Raw genomic sequence first — 21,004 nt, 5'->3', positions numbered from 1 at the left:
CGTGCGTGCGTGCGTGCGTGCGTGCGTGCGTGCGTGCGTGCGTGCGTGCGTGCGTGCGTGCGTGCGTGCGTGGTCGATATTAATAATCGATGATAAAAACAAAAAATAATTTAAGAAAGCGAAGAAAATATAACAAATTTAGATAATCGAGAAAAACATAAATTATTGTAGAAGTTTCTTTTTATTATATACTTATTGGAAATGTATAATTGATTACATCTAACTAATAAACAATATAGGAGAAGGATGTAAACCGATATTTGACAGAGAAGAAATAAAAAAGGCTGCAATCAAAACTAACGAAGTAGAAGAACGACGTACAGTTGTAGCTGTAGATAAAGAGCAATCAGGTACATATAGACAATTTACAACTTTATATAGACAATTTACAACTTTTAAATTGACCTAAGTTAATTTTAATTTGTTAATAAATTTACAAAATAGCATTTGATTTTTTTGAAAAATCATTTTAAAAAAGCTCCTTAGATTAAAAAAAACATGATATATGATGCTTTGTATATAGATGTAAATTTATGGATATATGAATATGTAATTATTAAAAATATGGCTATATTATGAATATATACATTTGTAGTAAAAATTCTTTAATTATATATACAGGGTGTCCCGTAGCACTATCCTCATCGCTCGTGAGAAGGTAGATGGGAGCGAGATAAATCAAAATGTCTTATATCATTTTGCGATATTCGCAATAATTTTCGAGTTATTAAATATTAAAGTTGCATAAATAAGAGCGCACGGGAAGAAAGCGTTCGCCCGCCTGAGCCGTAGGACGATAATGGCGTTCGACGATGGGCAGAGCGCGCGCGGCGAGGAGAAGTAGCCGTCGCTTACGCTTTCTATTCGTCCTACGAGTCAGGCGGGCGAGTGCTTTCTTCCCGCGTGCTCTTATTGGTGCAATTTTAATATTTAATAACTCGAAAATGCGAATATCACAAAATGATATAAGACATTTTTATTTATTTCGCTTCCGTCTACCTTCTCACGAGCGACAATGTACGGGACGCCTTATATATGTATATGTATATAGACATAAAATATAATTTATATATATATATATACGTACATATATTCATTCATAGCCATATTCTTAATACATGTAAATATGAATATGTGTATATTAAGAGAATATATTATATAAATTATGTTATATTATATAAATATTGTAGAAAAACAATTATTTCATATAAGAAACATTAAGAAACATTAACAAATATTAATTTTAAGATATTTGAAATTCCTTTCTTAATGAATGTTATAATATAATATTTAAAAGAAAATTGCATATTTTAACATTATAATATTATAGCATCGACAAGCAAATTATATACTTCGAGAAAACGTTCTTTATCATTGAGTCCCATCAGAAATCATGGACAGATTTATAATTCCGGATATCTGTCTTCCTATCAATCTAGGTTTGTGTAACTTGCATTGATGCAAAATCCATACTATATAAATATATAATATGAATTCTTTAATTTATTTTTTTATGATTTCAGATATATGGATTTAAAGAGTCAGAATAATAAAACGGATAATCGTGATATTCATAGAAACGATAGGTGAATAAATACGTAACTTTAATTATTTATTGATAGAAAAAATATTCAAAATTAGAGCTGTCAACATAAACGAAGTTATCTCCATATCCGGATATTCGAGTACCACCCATTATTCAAATTCATGAGTATTACTTGGATAATTAAATATTCGGATAATTCTCGAAATATCCAAATATCCGAGTAACTGATTATCTCGTCCTTGGTTGACTATCCAAATGTATTAAAATTATGAAGAAAAAAATTGGAATATCAAATATCTACATTATGGAGTACACACACACACACACACACACACACACACGCGCGCGCGCGCGCGCGCGCGCGCGCCGCACGCACACGTATGTATGTATATACGTAAGTGAATGAATGAAAAATTGTTAATTGAGACTAAATATTGTAGATAAAAATTATGAATAATAAAAAAAAAAGAGTTGGGTATAGGAGTTTGCAAATGTGTGTGTGGGGGGGCGCGCGCACGTGCGTGTGTGTGTAAATATGTATATAATATTCAGATATTGCACAAGGTTTTTAATACCCGATTGTATACAGATTGTATACAGATAATACTCGAAATAATTGTTTACTCGAATATCCAAGTGATACTCAAATATTTTCTGGAAAATACTTGATATATTCAATACATGGGTAATACCTGGGTAATACTCGAGTTACCCAGAATATCTGCATATTGACAGCTCTAATTCAAACTAATTTATTATTTTTAAAACAAAAGTAAATATTACATAACTGATAATGATTAAGGTCTAGATTTTAAGAATATACTCTTTTACTGTTCCATAGGAGAAGCAGTATAGAGAAGCGTAGAGATTATAAAGAAAAATATACAGAACGAGATGTAAGTAAACATATCACTAATCGGTCACATTCTAGAGAACGGAACCGTTCACATTCTAGGTATGAAATAAAATTATTTATATAAATTATTGCTGATTACTATTTTTATATTAAACAATACATTGATATTTTTATATTATTTTAAATATTTAAATTATTTTTTAATTGATATAATAAATATTATTAAGCTAATTAATTTAATTTATTTATTAAAAAAATGCTGGGTGTTGAATAATTCTTTCAACATAATTGAGTGATTACTATTATCATTATCTTTATAGGTCATTTTTGGAAGAGAGATCTTATCGCGAAAGATATCGTGAGAAGTCAAAAGAACGTTCTTTTGAAAGAAAAAATAGAGACAGGGATAGGGATAGGGACAGAGATAAGGATGGGGATAGGGATAGGGATAGGGATAGGGATAGAGAGAGAGAGAGAGATAGGGATAGAAATAGAAATAAAGACAGATTTAGAGAACAAAGGAACATAACGCCGCAGCATTTTATTGAATCACCAATACCTGTGCCTATCTATTATGGCGTGAGTAGAGAATATGTACATACTTAATTATCTATCTGACTATTTTTAAGAAAATTCGTTAGACTTTTAATTGATTTATTTCTTATTAAAATGTATATATAGAGTTTTCCTCCGAGACCAATTGTAGTAAGCCCTATGGTTTCATTAAGGGGACAAATTCCTCCTATGGGAAGAGGTAGACATCCTGCCTTAATGACACCAGTCCGATCATTTCCACGATTTGTTCCACCGGATATGTATAGATTAGGACATCCACCTCCAAATCCAAGTAAATATATATATATATATATATATATATATATAAATGTTTATATATTATACAAATATACATATTTTGTATATACATATTTTGTACATATTTTTTGCATACATAAATAAAAAATTTCTTTTACAGGATACGGACCGTTTTGAAATATGAATATAATATTTTTATATTTTAGCTAATAACATTTTACATGAACAATGTTTATCAATAATAAGATATATTTCGTTTGGTTTATTATATAGGCATATATATAGGCATATCAACGAGCATAATATTCTTTCATTTTTTTATTATCTTTAAATCGAAAAATCTTGTTATAGTTAAGAATTAAAATGCTTGGATTAAGTGTATCATAATTCCATATAATCTCATATATATATATGAGATTATATGGAATTATGATACACTTAATCCAAGCATTTTAATTCTTAACTATAACAAGATTTTTCGATTTATATATATGAAATATATATGAAATATAAATAAATAATGTTAATAATAATAATAATAATATATAACATATGAATATATATATATATATATATATATAAAAATACAATAATATCAATAATGTTAATAATATAAGATGATTGTATACAGTATGTAATTTATATAAAATATTTTCTTTATAATGTAGATCATTGTAACAGAAATATACATATATACACAGGCGCGCGTGCGCATGTACGTACATATTAATTATTATATTAATTATTATTTTCAATGTATTTGTAATTAAATGTGTTTTCTATTGCAAATAAAATTGAAATGTGCAATTGAAATATGTTATTTAAGATTTGAATCTTATAGAATATTTAAGGCATTTATTTTCTTTAAACTATGTGATTTTAAAACTCTATCATATTCTTTTATTTTTATATTTATTTTTTCAATCTAAAAATGTTTTCATTTTTTTTTTATTTCATTCAGATTATTATTCACTTGTATGAAATATGCTTGTCTTATTATCTTTCTTTTGCTTCATTCCCTGAAGCCATTAGTAGTCTATTCAATATTTTTCATATACAGAGTGAGTTTTTTAACTTGAGACTGCAAAATATTTGGAAAAACAAGCACTGTGCGAAAAAAATGTTCCAAATAAACCCTCATTATAATTTAAACTGTTTATAATTTAAACATTCTATTCAAATAAAAACCAAAAGTTAATTATTGTTATTGTCCTCTTAATAATTTCTCAAGTAACATTTTCTGTCGAGATTTGACATATTCTTTTCAGAATACTTAAAATTCTAGAGCTTATTATTAAACTATATGAAATTTATATAAAACTTTTCTCTCAAAAAGTAAATCGTACCAAAATTAATTAAAAATAAAAGAATCGCCTATTTATTTATTAAAAAATTGAATGTTATAATTATTTATTACTTCTCAGTTACAAAACTTTTAAAAGATAATTTTTTATTTAAATAATATTAAGATAATTGTATTTCAAAAATTTTGTTAAGAAATTAGCATAATATTTTGATAAAAGAAAAAATATATTTCCATTAAAATATTGTATACATATGCTAGGAAGAAAAATCTTGGAGAGATCTTTAGATGAAGATATTGCAAATATCTTCCAATATGATGATTCTATAGAACATACAATTTTATGTAAGAGATTACATTAAAAGATAAACATTAAATGAAAATCTCATTAAAAAAATAGATTTTTAGTAATTAATCATTTTTATAAAAGACAACAAAATAAAATGTTTGTAGTTTTCATGTATAAAATATAATACATTATTTATTTAATATAATTATTAAATATTGTGAACATATGTTTAAACTATTAGTGTTAAAAAACTTTGAATAAGCAAATAAAAATTCAGCTGTTTAACATAAAATGATCTCATTTCCGTGCTCGAATAGTTTGATCAGTCGGGCAACCAGGTGAGGAAGTGAGAGCGACAGAGATATTTTGATTAAAATATTTATTGCAATTCTAATAATTATAACTGATATTCGCGATGTTCTGCGTGTAATTTTAACATTTTTATTAATTATAAAGAATATTCGCAATGTTCTGCGTATGAATTTGTTACCCATAGGACTCGTAGGACGGCCCGTGACAACATGGCCATCCGGCACTCGGCGAAGCGTGCACGGTGAGGGAAAGGATATTAGCCGTCGCTCACGCTTCCTATTTGTCCTACAGATCAGACGGGCGAGCGCTTTCTCCCCGTTCTTATTTGTGCAACTTTAATATTTAATAATTCGAAAATTATGAATATCGTAAAATGATATGACATTTGGTAAGACATTTTGATTTATCTCGCTCCCGTCTACCTTTTCACAAGCGGATAAGAACAGTGCATCGCGCGCTTGCAATTTGACTATTTTCATAAATTAATAACTCGTTAACTATTGCGAAAATTGTAAAATAGTACAGGACTTTTCGACTCAGTTTAGTCTGCTCTACCTGCATATGACCGCTTGGCCATTTTTTTTGAGACACCCTCTGTATATATATATATATAGGCACGTGAAATGAAGCCTGTTCAGATAGAAAACACACGGGTGTCGGATAATAACTTACCTCTTTGGGTAAGTAGAATAAGTTATACTGAATAAAAAAATTATGTATCATTTTGCAATTTTTACAATAATTAAAAAGTTATTAATTTATATTCTTATTTAAAACATTTGTTATTATAACATGTATTTTTGGAATAGCTTGTTATATTTTAAATATCTCACTCTATACATGAAAAATATTGAAAAATATTGAATATATAAGAACCGACTATTAATTTTCTCAAGGAATGAAGCAAAACATAATAAGATAGATAGCATATTTTATATAAATGAATAATTTAAATCAAATAAAAAAGAGAATGGAAAATATTTTTAGATTGAAAAAACAGATACAAAAATAAAAAAAATGTAATAGTGTTCCAAGATTATAGTTTAAAGAAAATAAGTACCTTAAATATTCTATAACATCCAAATCTTGAATAACATATTTCAATTTTATTTGCAAGAGAAAACATTTAATTACAAATACATTAAAAATAATATTTAATATTATAATTAATATGTATGTACATGCTTGTATGTGTGTGTGTGTGTGTGTGTGTGTGTGTGTGTGTGTGTGTGTGTGTGTGTATTTGTTGTAACGATCTACATTACAGAAAATATTTTATATACTTTATACAATTATCTTATATTATTATATAATTAATATATTATTAACATCATTATATTATTTATACTTCATATATATTTTATTTATATTTATTTATATTATATGAGATTATATGGAATTATATATCTAATCCATCGATATATCTAATCCAATAATATTTATAATAATAATTAATTCTCTTCAACTATACTGAAACTTTTCGATTTAAAGATAAAAAATGAAAAAATATTATACCCATTGAGATGCCTTCATAAACATTATTCCCATTGAGATACCTTCATAAACAAAGTGAAATAGATCTTATTATTCATAAGTTTTGTTCATACAAAATGCTGTTAGTTGAAATACGAAAATATTACATTCTCATATTTTAAAACGGTCCGTATCCTGTAAAAGAAATTTTTTATTTATGTATGCAAAAAATATAAACAAAATACATATATTTGTATAATATATATATTTACTTGGATTTGGAGGTGGATGTCCTAATCTGTACATATCAGGAGGAACAAATCGTGGTGGGAACGGTCGGACTGGTGCTATTAAGGCAGGATGCCTACCTCTTCCTATAGGAGGAATCTGTCCTCTTAATGGAACCATAGGGCTTACTACAATTGGTCTCGGAGGAAAACTCTATATATACATTTTAAGAAGAAATAGATCGATTAAAATTCTAACGAATTTTCTTAAAAACAGTCATTAGATCGATAGTTAAGTATATATATGTATATATATATATATATATATATATATATATATATATATACTTTACTCACGCCATAATAGATAGGCACAGGTATTGGTGATTCGATATAATGTGGTGTTACGTTCCTTTGTTCCCTAGATCTATCTTTATTTCTACTCCTATCTCTGTCTCTTTCTCTATCCCTAGCCCTATCTCTATCCCCATCTTTATCTCTATCCCTATCCCTATTTCTGTCTCTGTCTCTAGTCCTTCTTTCAAGAGAACGTTCTTTTGATCTCTCACGATATCTTTCGCGGTAAGATCTCTCTTCCAAAAATGGTCTATAATAATAATGATAAAGATAATAGTAATTATTCAATCATGTTGAAAAAATGATTCAATATCTCGTGTTTTTTAAGTAAGTAAATTAAATCAATTAGGTCAGTAATATTTAAGTTATATCAATTTAAAAATAACTTATATATTTAAAATAATATTAAAATATTAATCAGCAATAATTTATATAAATAATTTTATTTCATACCTAGAATGTGGATTCCGTTCTCTAGAACGCGACCGATTAGTGATATGTTTGCTTACATCTCGTTCTGTATATTTTTCTTTATAATCTCTACGCTTCTCTACACTGCTTCTCCTATGGAATAGTAAAAGAATACATTCTTAAAAATTTAGAACTTAATCATTATCAGTTATATAATGTTTGCTTTTGTTTTAAAAATAATAAATTGATTTGAATATCTTTTCTATCAATAAATAACTAAAGTTACATATTTATTTACCTATCGTTTTTATGAATACCATGATTATCTGTTTTATTATTCTGACTCTTTAAATCCATATGTCTAAAATCATAAAAAAGTAAATTAAAGAATTCATATTTAATAGACATTGTATCAATGCATTAAACAAACCTAGATTGATAGGAAGACAGATATCCGGTATTATAAATCTGTCTATGATTTCTGATAGGACTCAGTGATAAAGAACATTTCCTTGAAGTATGTAATTTGCTTGTCGATGCTATAATATTATAATGTTAAAGTATGCAATTTTCTTTTAAATATTGTTATATGTTCATTATTTAAGAAGGAAATCTCAATCTATCTTAAAATTAATATTCATTAATATTTCTTGATATGAAATAATTTTTTCTATATTAATAAGTTTTTCTTTAATTATTTGTATAATTAAATATAAATTTGTATTTGCTTAATATACACATATTCATAAATTTACATTTACATACAAAGATATCAAATATCAAATATGTTTTTTTTAAAATCTAAAGTTTTTTAAAAATGGTTTTTTAAAAAATTAATAGTGCTATTTTGCAAATTTATTAAAATTAAAATTAAAATTAAATTAGTTAAAAATTGTAATTAACAATTGATAATAGACAATACCTGTTGATTGTTCTTTATCTACAGCTACAACTGTACGTCGTTCTTCTATTTCATTAGTTTTGATTGCAGCCTTTTTTATTTCTTCTCTGTCGAATATCGGTTTACATCCTTCTCCTAGATTATTTATTAGTTATATATATATTCAATTATATATTTCTAATATGTATTAAATAAAAAAAGAAATTCATACAATGATTTATGTTTTTCTCGGTTATCTAAATCAAACTTGTTATATTTTCTTCGCTTTCTTTAAACTATTCTTATTTAAATTATTCTTTGTTTTTGTCATCAATTATTAATATAGACTACTATATATATATATATATATATATATATATATATATATATATATTTGCTATAATAATTAGATATTATGTTTTTGCAAATAATAGAAATATTTATAAAAATTAATTTAGGAAACTAGTATTTAGACTAGATAAAGCAATATAATATCTTACAACCTCAAACCAATGCTAATTTAAAAAGCAGAAACAAAATATTTAAATGCAAAACATAATAATAAATATGTATATAATTATATGTTATACAATTGGATGCTGTAACTTATGCAATGAGTATAATTTATAGTAAATAAGCATAAAAAAATTAATTTTTGTTATTTATGATTATAAATATTCTATTATTATATATAGTTAATTTATATTATTTATGTAGAAAATAAAAATTATGATGATAGAATTATTAAATTATTGCCATGAAATGCCATTTTACTTTTAATAATTTTAAGATGTTTTTATATATAGATAAAATATTAAAATTGATAAATTAATTAATATAAATTAGTATTTATATGCTTTAATATCATTTAATACTATTTGAATTATCATTAGATATTTTACGAAAACATTTCAAAAAATATCTAATAAATTCTGATAAAAATTAAAATTTTAAGAATACATTTCTTAGGCAATAATTTAATATATAGCTTTCTTAAAATCTAATTAAAATGTACAAAATTTGTTATAAGTTACTTAATTTAATTAAATACATATGACATAAACTATAAAATCTTCAGTGAAGACAAAATAATCTTCCAGCCAAAGACACCATTTTTTCTTCCAAAGATATTTTATATCTTCCAGATGGAAAATTATGATGTTGCAATAATTTATAATCATGATATTAAGAGAATTCCAATTCTAAGTATTATAATAGACAAAGAAAAAAGGAAGAGGGAGGAAGGAAGGAAAGAAGGAATCGAGAGAAAAGAAGAAAAGGGAAAAGAGAAGTAGAAGAAAGAAAGAATTGATATATATGTGTATTATATAGAAATTAATAGTAATAAATATACATTGCTACATCATTACATATTATATATTATTCAATGTAATAAATATTATTTAGAAAATTTTTAAATATTAAAAAAATGATCTTAAAAAATTATAAATCTTTTCTTTATTTTAATTTTAAAAGTAAATTGCATTAAAAAAAAAACAAATGTTTTCATACCTATTTTAAAGTATCTTCATTATGCCTTGCCGACAATCCATCTTGTCTTCATTGTGAACTTTCTTCAATTATATTTCTATTATTTTTCTTATATTGTTGATACATCTTCAATAGTTTCTTTAGGTTTTTAATTTGGTAATCAGCGATAACAAGCTATATATAATCACATACATCATAAATTAAAAATTATAAATTAAAAAGATATTTTTGTAAAAATTAATCAAATTAAAAGAATAATATTTCATTCTATAGTTTATAATTATAATAATAATAATTACAATTTCTTAAGCTTTACATATGCAAAAAAGAATTTTGTAAAGATTACATATATATTCAATGTATTTAATCAATTGTAATTTTAATAAGAAGTTGTTATAAAAGAGATATTTACGAATTCGTTTCCAAATATCTTCTTGTGTTTATTATCCATTCTAGATTAATTACAAAAAAATTTTAATTTATTTTCACTATGAATTTTCTTCTTTTTTGTATCATTCTTTTTGTCAACAATATTATCATCTATGAAATAAATGTTCTATAAAGTTAGATATGTTTGTGAAAAATTTAGTTTTATCTTAATTACAGACTTTTTTCAAACACTAATTTCTCTAATTATCATGGATAACATTTTCTTTGAAACTAAATTTCCTTGGAACTAAAATATATAGAAAATGTATATACAATAGACTTCCTTTTATCTCATCTCATTTTATTAATTTATTACGTTCTTGATAGATTTTTCAATAAATCAGATATCAGATAGCAAATTCCCAAATAGCAGAATGCAGTTTGCGGGCAGATTAACAACAAATTCGATCAGAGTCTCTGCAGATAACATATAACAATCTATGTCTGTATTAAGCTCAGACTGTTGACAGAATCTGTTAACAGCTACTGGCATAACATGTCAGCAGGCTTTATCGAGCCCTCAAGTCTAATGTGGACACAGATGGCTATGGATTTGCAGTCAATATCTGATCAAATTTATTGCCAATCTGCTAGCAAATGTTAGTATTTTGCTTACTGGGCTATACAATATTCTACATCTAAAAAAATATTTCTTAAATTGTATACATAGAAAAAATCATTTAAAAATATGAATTTACTATTTGAATAAAAATTTTAATTTTAAAAATAAGTCATAAAAGGAAAAAATTGTTATATTAGAATTTTAGAGAATGTTATACTGTATATACACACACTCACGCGCGCACGCATATGTACATACACTATTATGTGTATGCATATATATATATATATATATATATATATATATATGTATGTATATATATATGTGTATATATATATATATATATAGTACACTATTTTATATATATATATATATATGTATGTATGTATGTGTATATATATATATATATATATATATATATATATATAGTACACTATTTTATATATATATATATATATATAAAATAGTGTATTATATCAATATACTGAACCTTTCTCATTTTTTATTCTTGCGTGAACATAATTTAATTAAATCTTCATTGTAGTGTCACTTTTTTCAATTTTGTACTCCATTTCTTTTGCAACATAATTAATCTTCTGTTGAAGTAGAATTTGTCAATTGTTATATTGAACTTTTTTTATTCTTCATTCATTTTTGCATGAACATAATTTAATTAAATCTTCATTGTAGTCTTTTTTTTATTTTTTATTCCATTTCTTTTGCAGCATAATTAATCTTCTGTTGAAGAATTTGTCAATTAAAATATACATATTTTTATGATAACTATCAATTATGTAATTATTTTTAAAATTTCTTTATGAACTCGTAATTCTCTCTGTAGAAATATAAATTGTAATTCTCTCTGTACAATATATTTTTATATTATAAAGAAAATGGATAAAATATAATATGAATAAAATTTATTCCTATTTATATTATATATGCATAAGTAGGAATAATTAATACATTAAACGAATATATTAATTTAATATATGAAATTAATATTAATATTAAAGTAATTAATATTAAACTTTGCATTAAGTATCAAATTTATAAACATAGATTATAAAAAAACTTTGGCAGAAAAGATAATATCTAGAATATAAAATAAATCTATTGTATTATCTTATTTCTTTAATTAATGTTATTATTTTGTTAATATTTTTTCGATATGTTAATACTCTAAAATTTTTTGCAATATTAAATCTACATACACACACACACACATATGAATATTTTTATACACAGAATAATAAGATAAATCAATTGATACAAAGATAGTTATCAAAAAATTATGTAAATAAAGAATAAAGTTTAAGATATACTATAACTATTAGTTTTTTAATAACTACGTACATATTTGATGTCATTTTTTATCTTTTCGAAATTGTTCTTATTTGATAATTTTTCAAGTTTTTCATTTACTTTATATCTTCAAATCAAAAATAATTGCTGTGGCATAGGTGTATTCAAGATAGAGAAGGAGAAGGGTTGAAGGATTCAAAATTCTTTTGTAAAATTATATTTTGCACTTCCAAGTAAATAAAAAAAATTAAAGAGTTATGATTTTCCAATATTTTTCTCATTCAAAATTAGAAATGAGAAGACATTCCAAGTTCTAAAAATATACAAAAAATATTCAAATTCATTAATTGCTGTTTATGTGATAACAGAATTCATAAATCTTCATCCTTCAAAAAATCCTGGATACATCTAAGCGCTGAAGAGGAGGGATTCGATTGCACACATTGTTGATTGACCAATTAAATATAAAATTTTCAAATCATTGGTCCACTGGAAAATTCCTAAGCATCGGCCGAGTAAATGAATGTGTGTTAACAAGACCCTCTCTATTAAACTACTTTTCTTCTGCTGAAAAAGTTCTTAAACTTGATATGTAATTTCTAGTACTATTCTAGTACTTCTCTTGCTTGATGTTATCTTCATGAAGTTTGTATAAGTTGTAATTTTTTATAATAATATATAAAGAATAAATCTACAAATGCATTAATTTCGTACTAATAATTTTTGAATATATGTAAACAGGTATATTCGACAAAAAATAAGTAATTCAGACATTATATATCTTTTTAATTTATTGAATAAATTCAAAAGATATTTAGCTTTTATTCTTTCTTTAATTTATTTAATCCAAAAATTAAAAAGATAAAATAAACGCTGATAAAGATAAAGTAAATCTTAGATGACTATATAATGCCTGAATTATATTATCTAGTTTTAAAATGCTTGTGCTTGATATTATAATTGATATCATTATAAACATCATTATTATTATTCAAGATCAATGTCTATGTTTTGATTATAACACTGAAATGTTCATTTATTGCAGTGTTAAATCATAACGAAGTTTTGACAAAAAATAAGAATTTAGTAAAACAAATTAAAAAGAAAAAATTACCCTCTCTTCTTTTAACAATCACATCTTCAGGATTAAGTATATCTCGTTGTAATTCAGGAACTGGACCTTTTACAGGAATATTTCTATGAATATCAACTTTAATTCGACGTAATTCCGTAGTATTAATTTGTGCATTCTGAGGACCTCTGAATAAAGGTACTGTTCCACTTGTATGCCCATCTGATCTAAAAGGAATTCAACAATAGTATTGTCAAAAATAAGATGCCAATAATAAAATGTTAATAATAAAGTAAAAATAAATTAATACTAATTACTATATTCTCAATATTAAGATATTGAGAGAATTATATTTTCATATTAACCAACTACTATTTTCTATAATTGAATTTTTGGATATATCATTTTTTTTTAAGAAAAATATTTTTATTTTTTTATTGTATCAATAAAATATCATATTCTTTTCATTATTTTAAAAATATCATAGTCATCTATATCATAAAGTTAACATAAATAACCCACAATTTGTTAATTAAAATATCTTGTGTTTGGTTCATCCTTGTACTCAAATTATTATCATTAATATTGCATTAATTTTTAATTTAATTTATAATTTCTATTAATTTATACATAATTTTTTGTATATAATTTCTTATATGTAATTTTTTCTATTTTATCTTTTCTATATTTTTATTTCATTTGACACTACAGATGCATACTATTTCTTTTCTGCTATATATTTTTCAATTAAATATAAAATTCAACTCTATCAATGTGTCATAATTATGTACACATATATTGTATGCATATATTTATATTTTATTATGAGCAATTATATAACATAAAGAAAATTACTTACACACAATTACATAATCATATTATTCAAGGAGCGACACCCATTTGATCACATCCCAATTGACCTTTAGCTACTCACTGTGCTTGAACAATGGAAAAATTCTAGATACCGGCCATTGTGAGTGGTTGTGGTCAATCGGGACGTGGTCAAACAGAACGCTCTCATCTTTCAACATTTAATTGGTCACAAGATTCTATAGAAATAAAAGATTATCACATAATTTATAATCTTGGTATCCATGATAACAACTATATGAGATTGTCACATAGTCAAAATACATATTGTCAAAATATAAAATTTCTGTGCCGAGTTATTCTCATAACATAAAGTAAACATAAGAAATAAGAAAATTACACACGAAGAATGATAATAATTAAATTTCTTACATGGCCTTTTTAAAAATGGATTTTATTGAAATATATCTGATACTTCTACCTATCTCTCTTGAGTATTAATAACTTTATAAGATAATATTAGTATGTGTGAAAAACTCACTTTTCATGCAGGCTACCAGATTTGGAGGCAGTTGATGTAGATCTATCTCTATACCGAAGATGTGAAGGAGATTCACTATCACTTTTGCTTCGACTATGACGCGAGGATTTTTCTTCAGCATATTTTAAAGCTAATGCACGTTTTCTTTCATATTCTAAAATTTTTTGTTGCTTCAATTTTTCATGTTGTCTCTCTCGTTCTTGCTGGCGTTGCCATTCTCGTCTACGTCTCTGTTTCTCTTCTTCAGTTCTTGAACGTAAAATTGAATAAGTATTATCTTCATTATGCGTTGATCTTGACTCCTCATCTCCTCGGAAAGTTGTTGATCGCATTGGATTCATTGTTGAAAATACAAAGTAAAATAAATCCACTGCTGAAATATATCAATCAGATTAATCATTGATCAGCTAAAAAAGTTCATAATTTAATTAACATAAGAAATGTCTTTTGTCATTTTCTTCATTATAATCATTATAATTTTAAGATTAAATTTAAATTTTGAACAATTTTATATTAAATTTTATAATTCAATATCATGTAATAATTTATGATTTCAATAATTTAGAATAAATATATTATTTGTAAGTCTATTCTGTGACTTTTAACAATTTTATTATTTTCATGATGTACTTAGATATATAATACAAATATGGTATATAAGCCATAAATTATAAGACTCATATAAACTAAATAACGAGCAGCATTACAGAACACATATACTGCAAAAGTATATTCACAATAAAATTATACTTTTTAATTATTATATGCATTTATATAAAAATACAAATGTATTCAGGTTTGATATAAAATTTTATAGATGCATGTAAAATAAAATTTGTTTATTTCAAAGTTCAATAATTAAAACTTAGCAATTAAAATATATTAAAGTTTTTTTAAACAAATTAATATGCATTAAAAAATATATGTGTATATGTATGTATATGTGTGTGTGTGTATATATACATATATATGTATATACATATAAATCAATTATTCTCTCTCTTGCACGTGTATTAAAAATAATATTGATTCTATTAATTTATTACATTTCTATTAAGAAGATAAAAACTGTGATCTATTTGATATTGTTTTAAAATGTTTATAACACTTAAATAGATCTCAGCGTCACTTATATTCTATTATTTTTTTTCTTAATAAAAACTCTCTTGTTTTTTTTATAAGATTAATAAATTACAATTTATATTAAAACAAATGATTTTCAATATAATACTATATCATACTAAATTTAGATAAATAAAATTAAAATAAAACATATTCTAAGAAATGAAACTGATCCTCTCTTAGAAATACTTATTCTACTTCATAAGAAAAAATTTTAGAAATATTTACCACTAAAAACTTTACAGATAGATACCAGCTGAAATGTGGCTGTAGTCTTTGACAGTAACTGAGAAAAACTGCTATATCTCAGTCGATGAATCAATTTCGAAATCTTGATTAATTGGAATCAATTACACAACAGATATCTAGGATTTTTCAACAATATGAAATAATTAAATACTTTAAAAATATGTAATTTAAAAATCTTGTAGGTTTTAGAACAGAGTTAAAAATCTAAATTAAATAAGTGTCTAAAATAAGTATATTTCTGGTTATTATAATTCATGTGATTAATATTATTATTTCTTATAATATTCAAATAACAATAAAAATTTTAGCTGAACTTTTCATATAACACCTTCAAACAAATTCAGAACAATTCGCCATATTCTGAATTCTAACTCTCTCTTCTCAGCCATCGTTTAAATAAGGCCAAAATGGTTTCAACTCCCGTGTTAAAATGGTGAAGTGTTTTTAACGCCATCTAGAAGTCGACACCATAGACATAATATATCTAGACCATGGTGTCTAGACTAGGGGATCAATCATGTAATTTTATGTGAAATTTTTCACTTTTTACTTTTCATTTTTCACATCTTGACATTTCATGTGAAACTTTTCACATGAGCGTACTTTTCACGTACAGCGATTATGTATGTAGTTTGGATGCGTAGAAAGTGAAATCATGAAACATAGTTTCATAGGTTTTATAGCTAATGAAATTATTTTATAGTATTATTTTTGGTACAGTATTATATACTTTATATTAACTATACTTTATATTACTTATTATTAACACTATTATATACTATCTTTTAATAACCAATTGTATATGTACTACGTATACTTAATCCTAACGTAGCTCTAATCTTCTCTAATTCCGAAGCATATTTATTAATTCCCTAGATTTCCGCCTTTCTGCCGCCAAGGTACATGGCGAAAAAGTTCACGTGAAAAATTTCACATTTTCACATTTGAGAGAGTTACATGATCCCTCAAAATCATACATGATCATAAATTCACGTGAAACTTTTCACTTTTCACATTTCCGCTCTAGGGGAAAAGTTACATGATCGACCTCCAGGAGTGTTGCCGTAGAGAAACATGCCATCCGTAGAGAAACATGCCTTTCGTCCCAAACTGTCGTTTAGATATCTGTTTGCTATATAATATATTTATATATAGATATGTCTATTTATATATAGATATGTAAATTTATAATCAAGCAAATAAATTATTGAGAAAGATTTTAAGAAAACAAAATTTATTTTATTTACAGGAGATCTGGAATTTTAACTAGCTTTTAATGAAATAGATTTTACATATGACACAATACAATGCGAAGCGGCAGATAAGTCCCGGTGGGTGGGGCCCGTTTGATCGAAAATTTCAAAGAATCGATTCTAACATTCGATTTTTTTTTATTGAATTGATTTTTAGAATCGATGCATCGATTACAAAAAAAGTCATTTCTTAAAAATCGATTCTTTTAGGCTGACTTTTCACCTGACACTGAATTTTAGTGTCAAATTAGATCACGTGATCAAAAATGACTATTCAAATTTCACTATTCTGTTTAATTTTGATCATGTAATCTAGTTTGACGCTAAAATCCAGCGTCATAGCGTCAGGTGACAACATAATCTTAAAACTACTACTTTTTGAAAAGCGAGGAAAATTTGATTATATAATAACGCAAAGAAATTGGAAAAATTAGAGAAATTTTAAAATAATTAAAAAATCCTATTTAATAATATGAAATGAGAATCAAAGAATCGATTCTTTAAAGAAGGGAATCGATTCAGTAAGAATCAAGATTTTCAAAAATCTATTAAAAATCGATTATTTATTGTCCAAAATAATCGATTTTTTAAGAATCGAAAAAGAATTTCGCACATTACACTATAAAGCTACAAAAGCTTCGAAGCGTTTGATTAACCAATTAAAACAAAGAATTCTATTGACCAATCAAAAAATGCTTCGAAGCATTTGTAGCATCAAATGGATTGCACTCCATGTGTTCCGAAACTCGATTTGTATTCTATAATGGAGAAATTTTAACCTTGTCACGTTTTCTGTGTCTAGTTTTTCTAACTGGTTTTCATCAATTCATTTCTTGTCGGATATTAAGATTTCTTTAAAAGAATTGTATTCTCGAGATTATAAATATTATAGATTGCTTAATTGCAACTAGAATAAGCTATGTTCATGGCAACCTATAGGTTAATGTTTCCTATTAATGGGAAACAGTTTAACCCATTAACTTTATCTTGTATTAGGTAAAGAAAATTATTTTTTACTTATTATATAATTAATAATTTAAGTTTAAAAAATAATTCTCTATTGTTTATGATTCATGAAAGGATAAATTTTTTCAGCATAGAAATTATATAAATTTATGGTTACATGAAGATTATCATGTATTTTTACCTTCTCAATCATCTCATTTCCAAGAATATATTTTAATTAAACAAAGAAAGATATTAAAATGATTGCTATCAAAATATTTGTATACTAATATTGATTTTTTAACTTTATTTTTTATTTCATAAATGTATAAATAAATGAGTAAAATAGAATTCAAAATCTTGATATCTTAAAAATAACATTTTTAATTTTGTCAGGAAATTTACTTCTGCACAAGATTTTACTACATCTAAAGGAAACGTAGAAGAAGATCCCTTGCCACCAAAACCAAAGAAACCACTAAATATATTTGTACAATATGTTGAATCTATAAAAGACAAATTGCTTAAAGAATATCCTGATTATAAACATAAAGATATTTTGAAAAAAGCTTCAGAAAAATGGGCACAAATCGATCCAAAGATAAAACAGGATTTGAAGGAGCAATATCTTGAACAAAACTCTATATATAAGCAAAAATTAATTGATTATGAAAATTCTTTAAGTGATAAGCAAAAGATGCAAATAAAAGAATTACAGAAAAAGAGGCAAATAAAAGATCTGAAAAGGAGTGAAATTAAACAAGTGAATATTAAAATTACTGATATTTATGCATTATACAAAATTTTAAAATATATAACAGTTTTTTTTATTTTTTTAACAGAAACTGATAGAATTTGGGAAACCAAAACATCCATTGACTTCTTTTATGTTATTTTTGCGTGATAAAAGGCTTACAAAAAATCCACAAGTACCTTATAAAGTAAGCTAATTATGTAATCTTTTAAACCATGTCTATCATATTTTGGTATAGATTGTTTAAATATTTTTTTACATATTTTTGTATATATTTATGTATATATGTTTAATAAACACTTTAAATTTTTCTGAAGAAGGTTATAAATAATTTTCTTCCATGTTTCTAGGATTGGATGAATAATGTAACCGAAGAATGGAAAAATATAACAATAGAAATTAAAAATAAATATAATGCAGAAGCAAAAGAATTAATAGAAAAATATAAGATAGACATGAAAAAATGGAAGGAAGATATGATTCGAGCAGGTCATCATAACATTGTAAAACCCAATATTAAACATAAGTCTGAGTCTCTGAAATATAAAGAATAGGATTCAGAGTGCCCCAATCAATGCAATATGCCCATTGCTGATTCCACTGCTGCTAATTTTTTCAATATTAAAACTGAAAGCAAAGAAAATATTAAAATAGGTTGGGGCACTGATATTACACAGAATACACTTGGACATAATCTTGATGCTAATAAAAATAATACAGGTAACATTAAAAAAATGACTTTGTTTATGTATAATTTATGAAATTTTAAAACATTTTGTTTAGATCAATGGTATAGCTCTACAAAAGGCTTGAGACTTGAAAATAGCAAAAATACTTTACAAACTTCAATGAACTCAAGAAATGCAGCAATAGATGCATCGATAGATAAAAAATCAATTACACAACCTCATGATATACATACACAAATACACATATATTTTGTTTCTGCATGGAAAAGAGTTTTGAGAGTGTTTTGTGAGATTAGTAAAAACTGGAAAATGGTAAGAGAATATATATTTATTGGTTCAATTGCTATTATAATATCAATATTTTGCGTTTTAAATCTTATGTATAAGTAATCATTGTAAATACCGACATTAATTGGGTAATTTGTATTTTATTTTTATATATTATACACTTTGTAATTTGTAATGATACATTTTATTTCTATAATAAATTTATATTATCGTCGTTTCTGTATAAAATATTATTGTTAATTAAAATATTCTTATTTGCTATATTTTCTATATAATATATAGAAAATAGCGTTAATATCAATAGCTTAAGCTTCATTCTTACAAGACATACTAACATTATATTATTTTTTTCTTGTTCTTTTTTATAGAAATTATACTAACCCAAATGTGAAAACTATTATGATGATGACAGCAGCAGATGCATATGGTGACTTACATCATCTCAACATTTTATACATACGTGTTCATTATATTTACATCATTAACAATTATAAAATTTATCTTGAAATAATATTTTTCTCATGAGTTATTCTTTAATTTACTATTTTTTTCTTTCATAAATATATATATTTTGTATATGTATACTTTGTAATGTATTTGTTCATTAGATTCATATATATAATAATTAAACATTAATATATCCTTTATATGCATACATTTCTTTAAAATGTTAATATTATTCTTGTAATAATATATGTTACAATACAACTCTTAATTTTGACTCGAAATTAAGCAAATTTTCTGTTTAATATGTATGCATGTAATGTATGTTCAAATAACAAAATAAAAATATCATGTGTGTTATCATGCTTATTCATATTTGTAATATCATATTAAATTTCTCTAAAAAATTTAGAATAAAAAATTTCATTGTATAAAAAAATTATGTTTTGGATCTATTCTTTTTTTTTTTACAGATTGAAACAAGATTTATCCATATATTAAACTTATCCATCTTTTTTCTAATTTTTTTTACATTGGAATAAAAATAATGTTAAATGACAATATAAAACAATGAAATAAGATA

General features: G+C 24.5%; 3 protein-coding genes and 1 long non-coding RNA gene across 7 annotated transcripts in view; 3 read left to right on the top strand and 1 right to left on the bottom strand.

Annotated features, from left to right (window-relative positions):
• The window catches only part of LOC148936530 (uncharacterized), a 23,781-nt gene extending 19,753 nt beyond the window's left edge, over positions 1 to 4,028 (top strand). For both annotated transcript variants that reach the window (XM_089077932.1, XM_089077933.1), the window contains exons 4-10: positions 240 to 350; positions 1,331 to 1,439; positions 1,524 to 1,586; positions 2,388 to 2,501; positions 2,723 to 2,981; positions 3,084 to 3,249; positions 3,376 to 4,028. In XM_089077932.1, the coding sequence (XP_088934058.1) occupies positions 240 to 350; positions 1,331 to 1,439; positions 1,524 to 1,586; positions 2,388 to 2,501; positions 2,723 to 2,981; positions 3,084 to 3,249; positions 3,376 to 3,392 (839 nt within the window). In that variant the 3' untranslated portion in view covers positions 3,393 to 4,028. The remainder of the gene's footprint in view (positions 1 to 239; positions 351 to 1,330; positions 1,440 to 1,523; positions 1,587 to 2,387; positions 2,502 to 2,722; positions 2,982 to 3,083; positions 3,250 to 3,375) is intronic.
• Positions 4,029 to 6,205: 2,177 nt separating this feature from the next.
• Positions 6,206 to 16,328, bottom strand: LOC105426942 (feminizer). Of its 3 annotated transcripts, XM_089077937.1 has the most exons (11): positions 16,028 to 16,328; positions 14,678 to 15,050; positions 13,369 to 13,553; positions 8,510 to 8,623; positions 8,018 to 8,126; positions 7,886 to 7,948; positions 7,630 to 7,740; positions 7,177 to 7,426; positions 6,865 to 7,033; positions 6,760 to 6,787; positions 6,206 to 6,675 (listed from the first exon to the last, which is right to left on the bottom strand). In XM_089077937.1, the coding sequence occupies exons 2-10, from the start codon at positions 15,016 to 15,018 to the stop codon at positions 6,771 to 6,773; spliced, it is 1,359 nt and encodes a 452-aa protein (XP_088934063.1). In that variant the 5' UTR covers positions 15,019 to 15,050; positions 16,028 to 16,328; the 3' UTR covers positions 6,206 to 6,675; positions 6,760 to 6,770. The 3 variants fall into 3 exon arrangements, with proteins under 3 accessions (XP_088934063.1, XP_088934060.1, XP_088934062.1); XM_089077934.1 differs by having other exon boundaries at positions 6,206 to 6,787; XM_089077936.1 differs by having other exon boundaries at positions 6,206 to 6,787; positions 14,678 to 15,047.
• On the top strand, positions 11,122 to 11,505 carry LOC148936529 (uncharacterized). Its single transcript, XR_016139466.1, has 3 exons — positions 11,122 to 11,257; positions 11,298 to 11,326; positions 11,379 to 11,505. It is a non-coding gene; the product is annotated as an uncharacterized LOC148936529 (long non-coding RNA).
• Positions 16,329 to 18,025: 1,697 nt separating the features above from the next.
• Positions 18,026 to 20,205, top strand: TFAM (mitochondrial transcription factor A). The gene is made up of 5 exons (XM_089077681.1): positions 18,026 to 18,297; positions 18,643 to 19,009; positions 19,089 to 19,187; positions 19,351 to 19,489; positions 19,784 to 20,205. Exons 1-5 carry the CDS (start codon positions 18,221 to 18,223, stop codon positions 20,077 to 20,079), a joined length of 978 nt encoding a protein of 325 aa, XP_088933807.1. The 5' UTR covers positions 18,026 to 18,220; the 3' UTR covers positions 20,080 to 20,205.
• Positions 20,206 to 21,004: the final 799 nt, after the last annotated feature.

This window comes from Pogonomyrmex barbatus, unplaced genomic scaffold (genome assembly GCF_055798465.1).
Source record: "Pogonomyrmex barbatus isolate J1 unplaced genomic scaffold, ASM5579846v1 scaffold20, whole genome shotgun sequence".
Taxonomy (NCBI): domain Eukaryota; kingdom Metazoa; phylum Arthropoda; class Insecta; order Hymenoptera; family Formicidae; genus Pogonomyrmex; species Pogonomyrmex barbatus.
The sequence above is the reverse complement of the archived record's forward strand: the minus strand, read 5'-3'. Positions and strand labels throughout refer to the sequence as shown.

What these genes read in the sequence shown, in the direction of transcription:
- TFAM (XM_089077681.1), top strand. Translation starts at nt 18,221, where the DNA reads ATGTTCATGGCAACCTATAGGTTAATGTTTCCTATTAATGGGAAACAG. An exon ending in AAAGGAGTGAAATTAAACAA is followed by an intron (nt 19,010 to 19,088) that starts GTGAATATTAAA and finishes TTTTTTTAACAG; the next exon opens with AAACTGATAGAATTTGGGAA. An exon ending in ATCCACAAGTACCTTATAAA is followed by an intron (nt 19,188 to 19,350) that starts GTAAGCTAATTA and finishes CCATGTTTCTAG; the next exon opens with GATTGGATGAATAATGTAAC.
- LOC105426942 (XM_089077934.1), bottom strand. Translation starts at nt 15,018, where the DNA reads ATGAATCCAATGCGATCAACAACTTTCCGAGGAGATGAGGAGTCAAGA. An exon ending in GGTATTCATAAAAACGATAG is followed by an intron (nt 7,741 to 7,885) that starts GTAAATAAATAT and finishes ACTATTCCATAG; the next exon opens with GAGAAGCAGTGTAGAGAAGC. An exon ending in GAACGGAATCCACATTCTAG is followed by an intron (nt 7,427 to 7,629) that starts GTATGAAATAAA and finishes TTATTATTATAG; the next exon opens with ACCATTTTTGGAAGAGAGAT.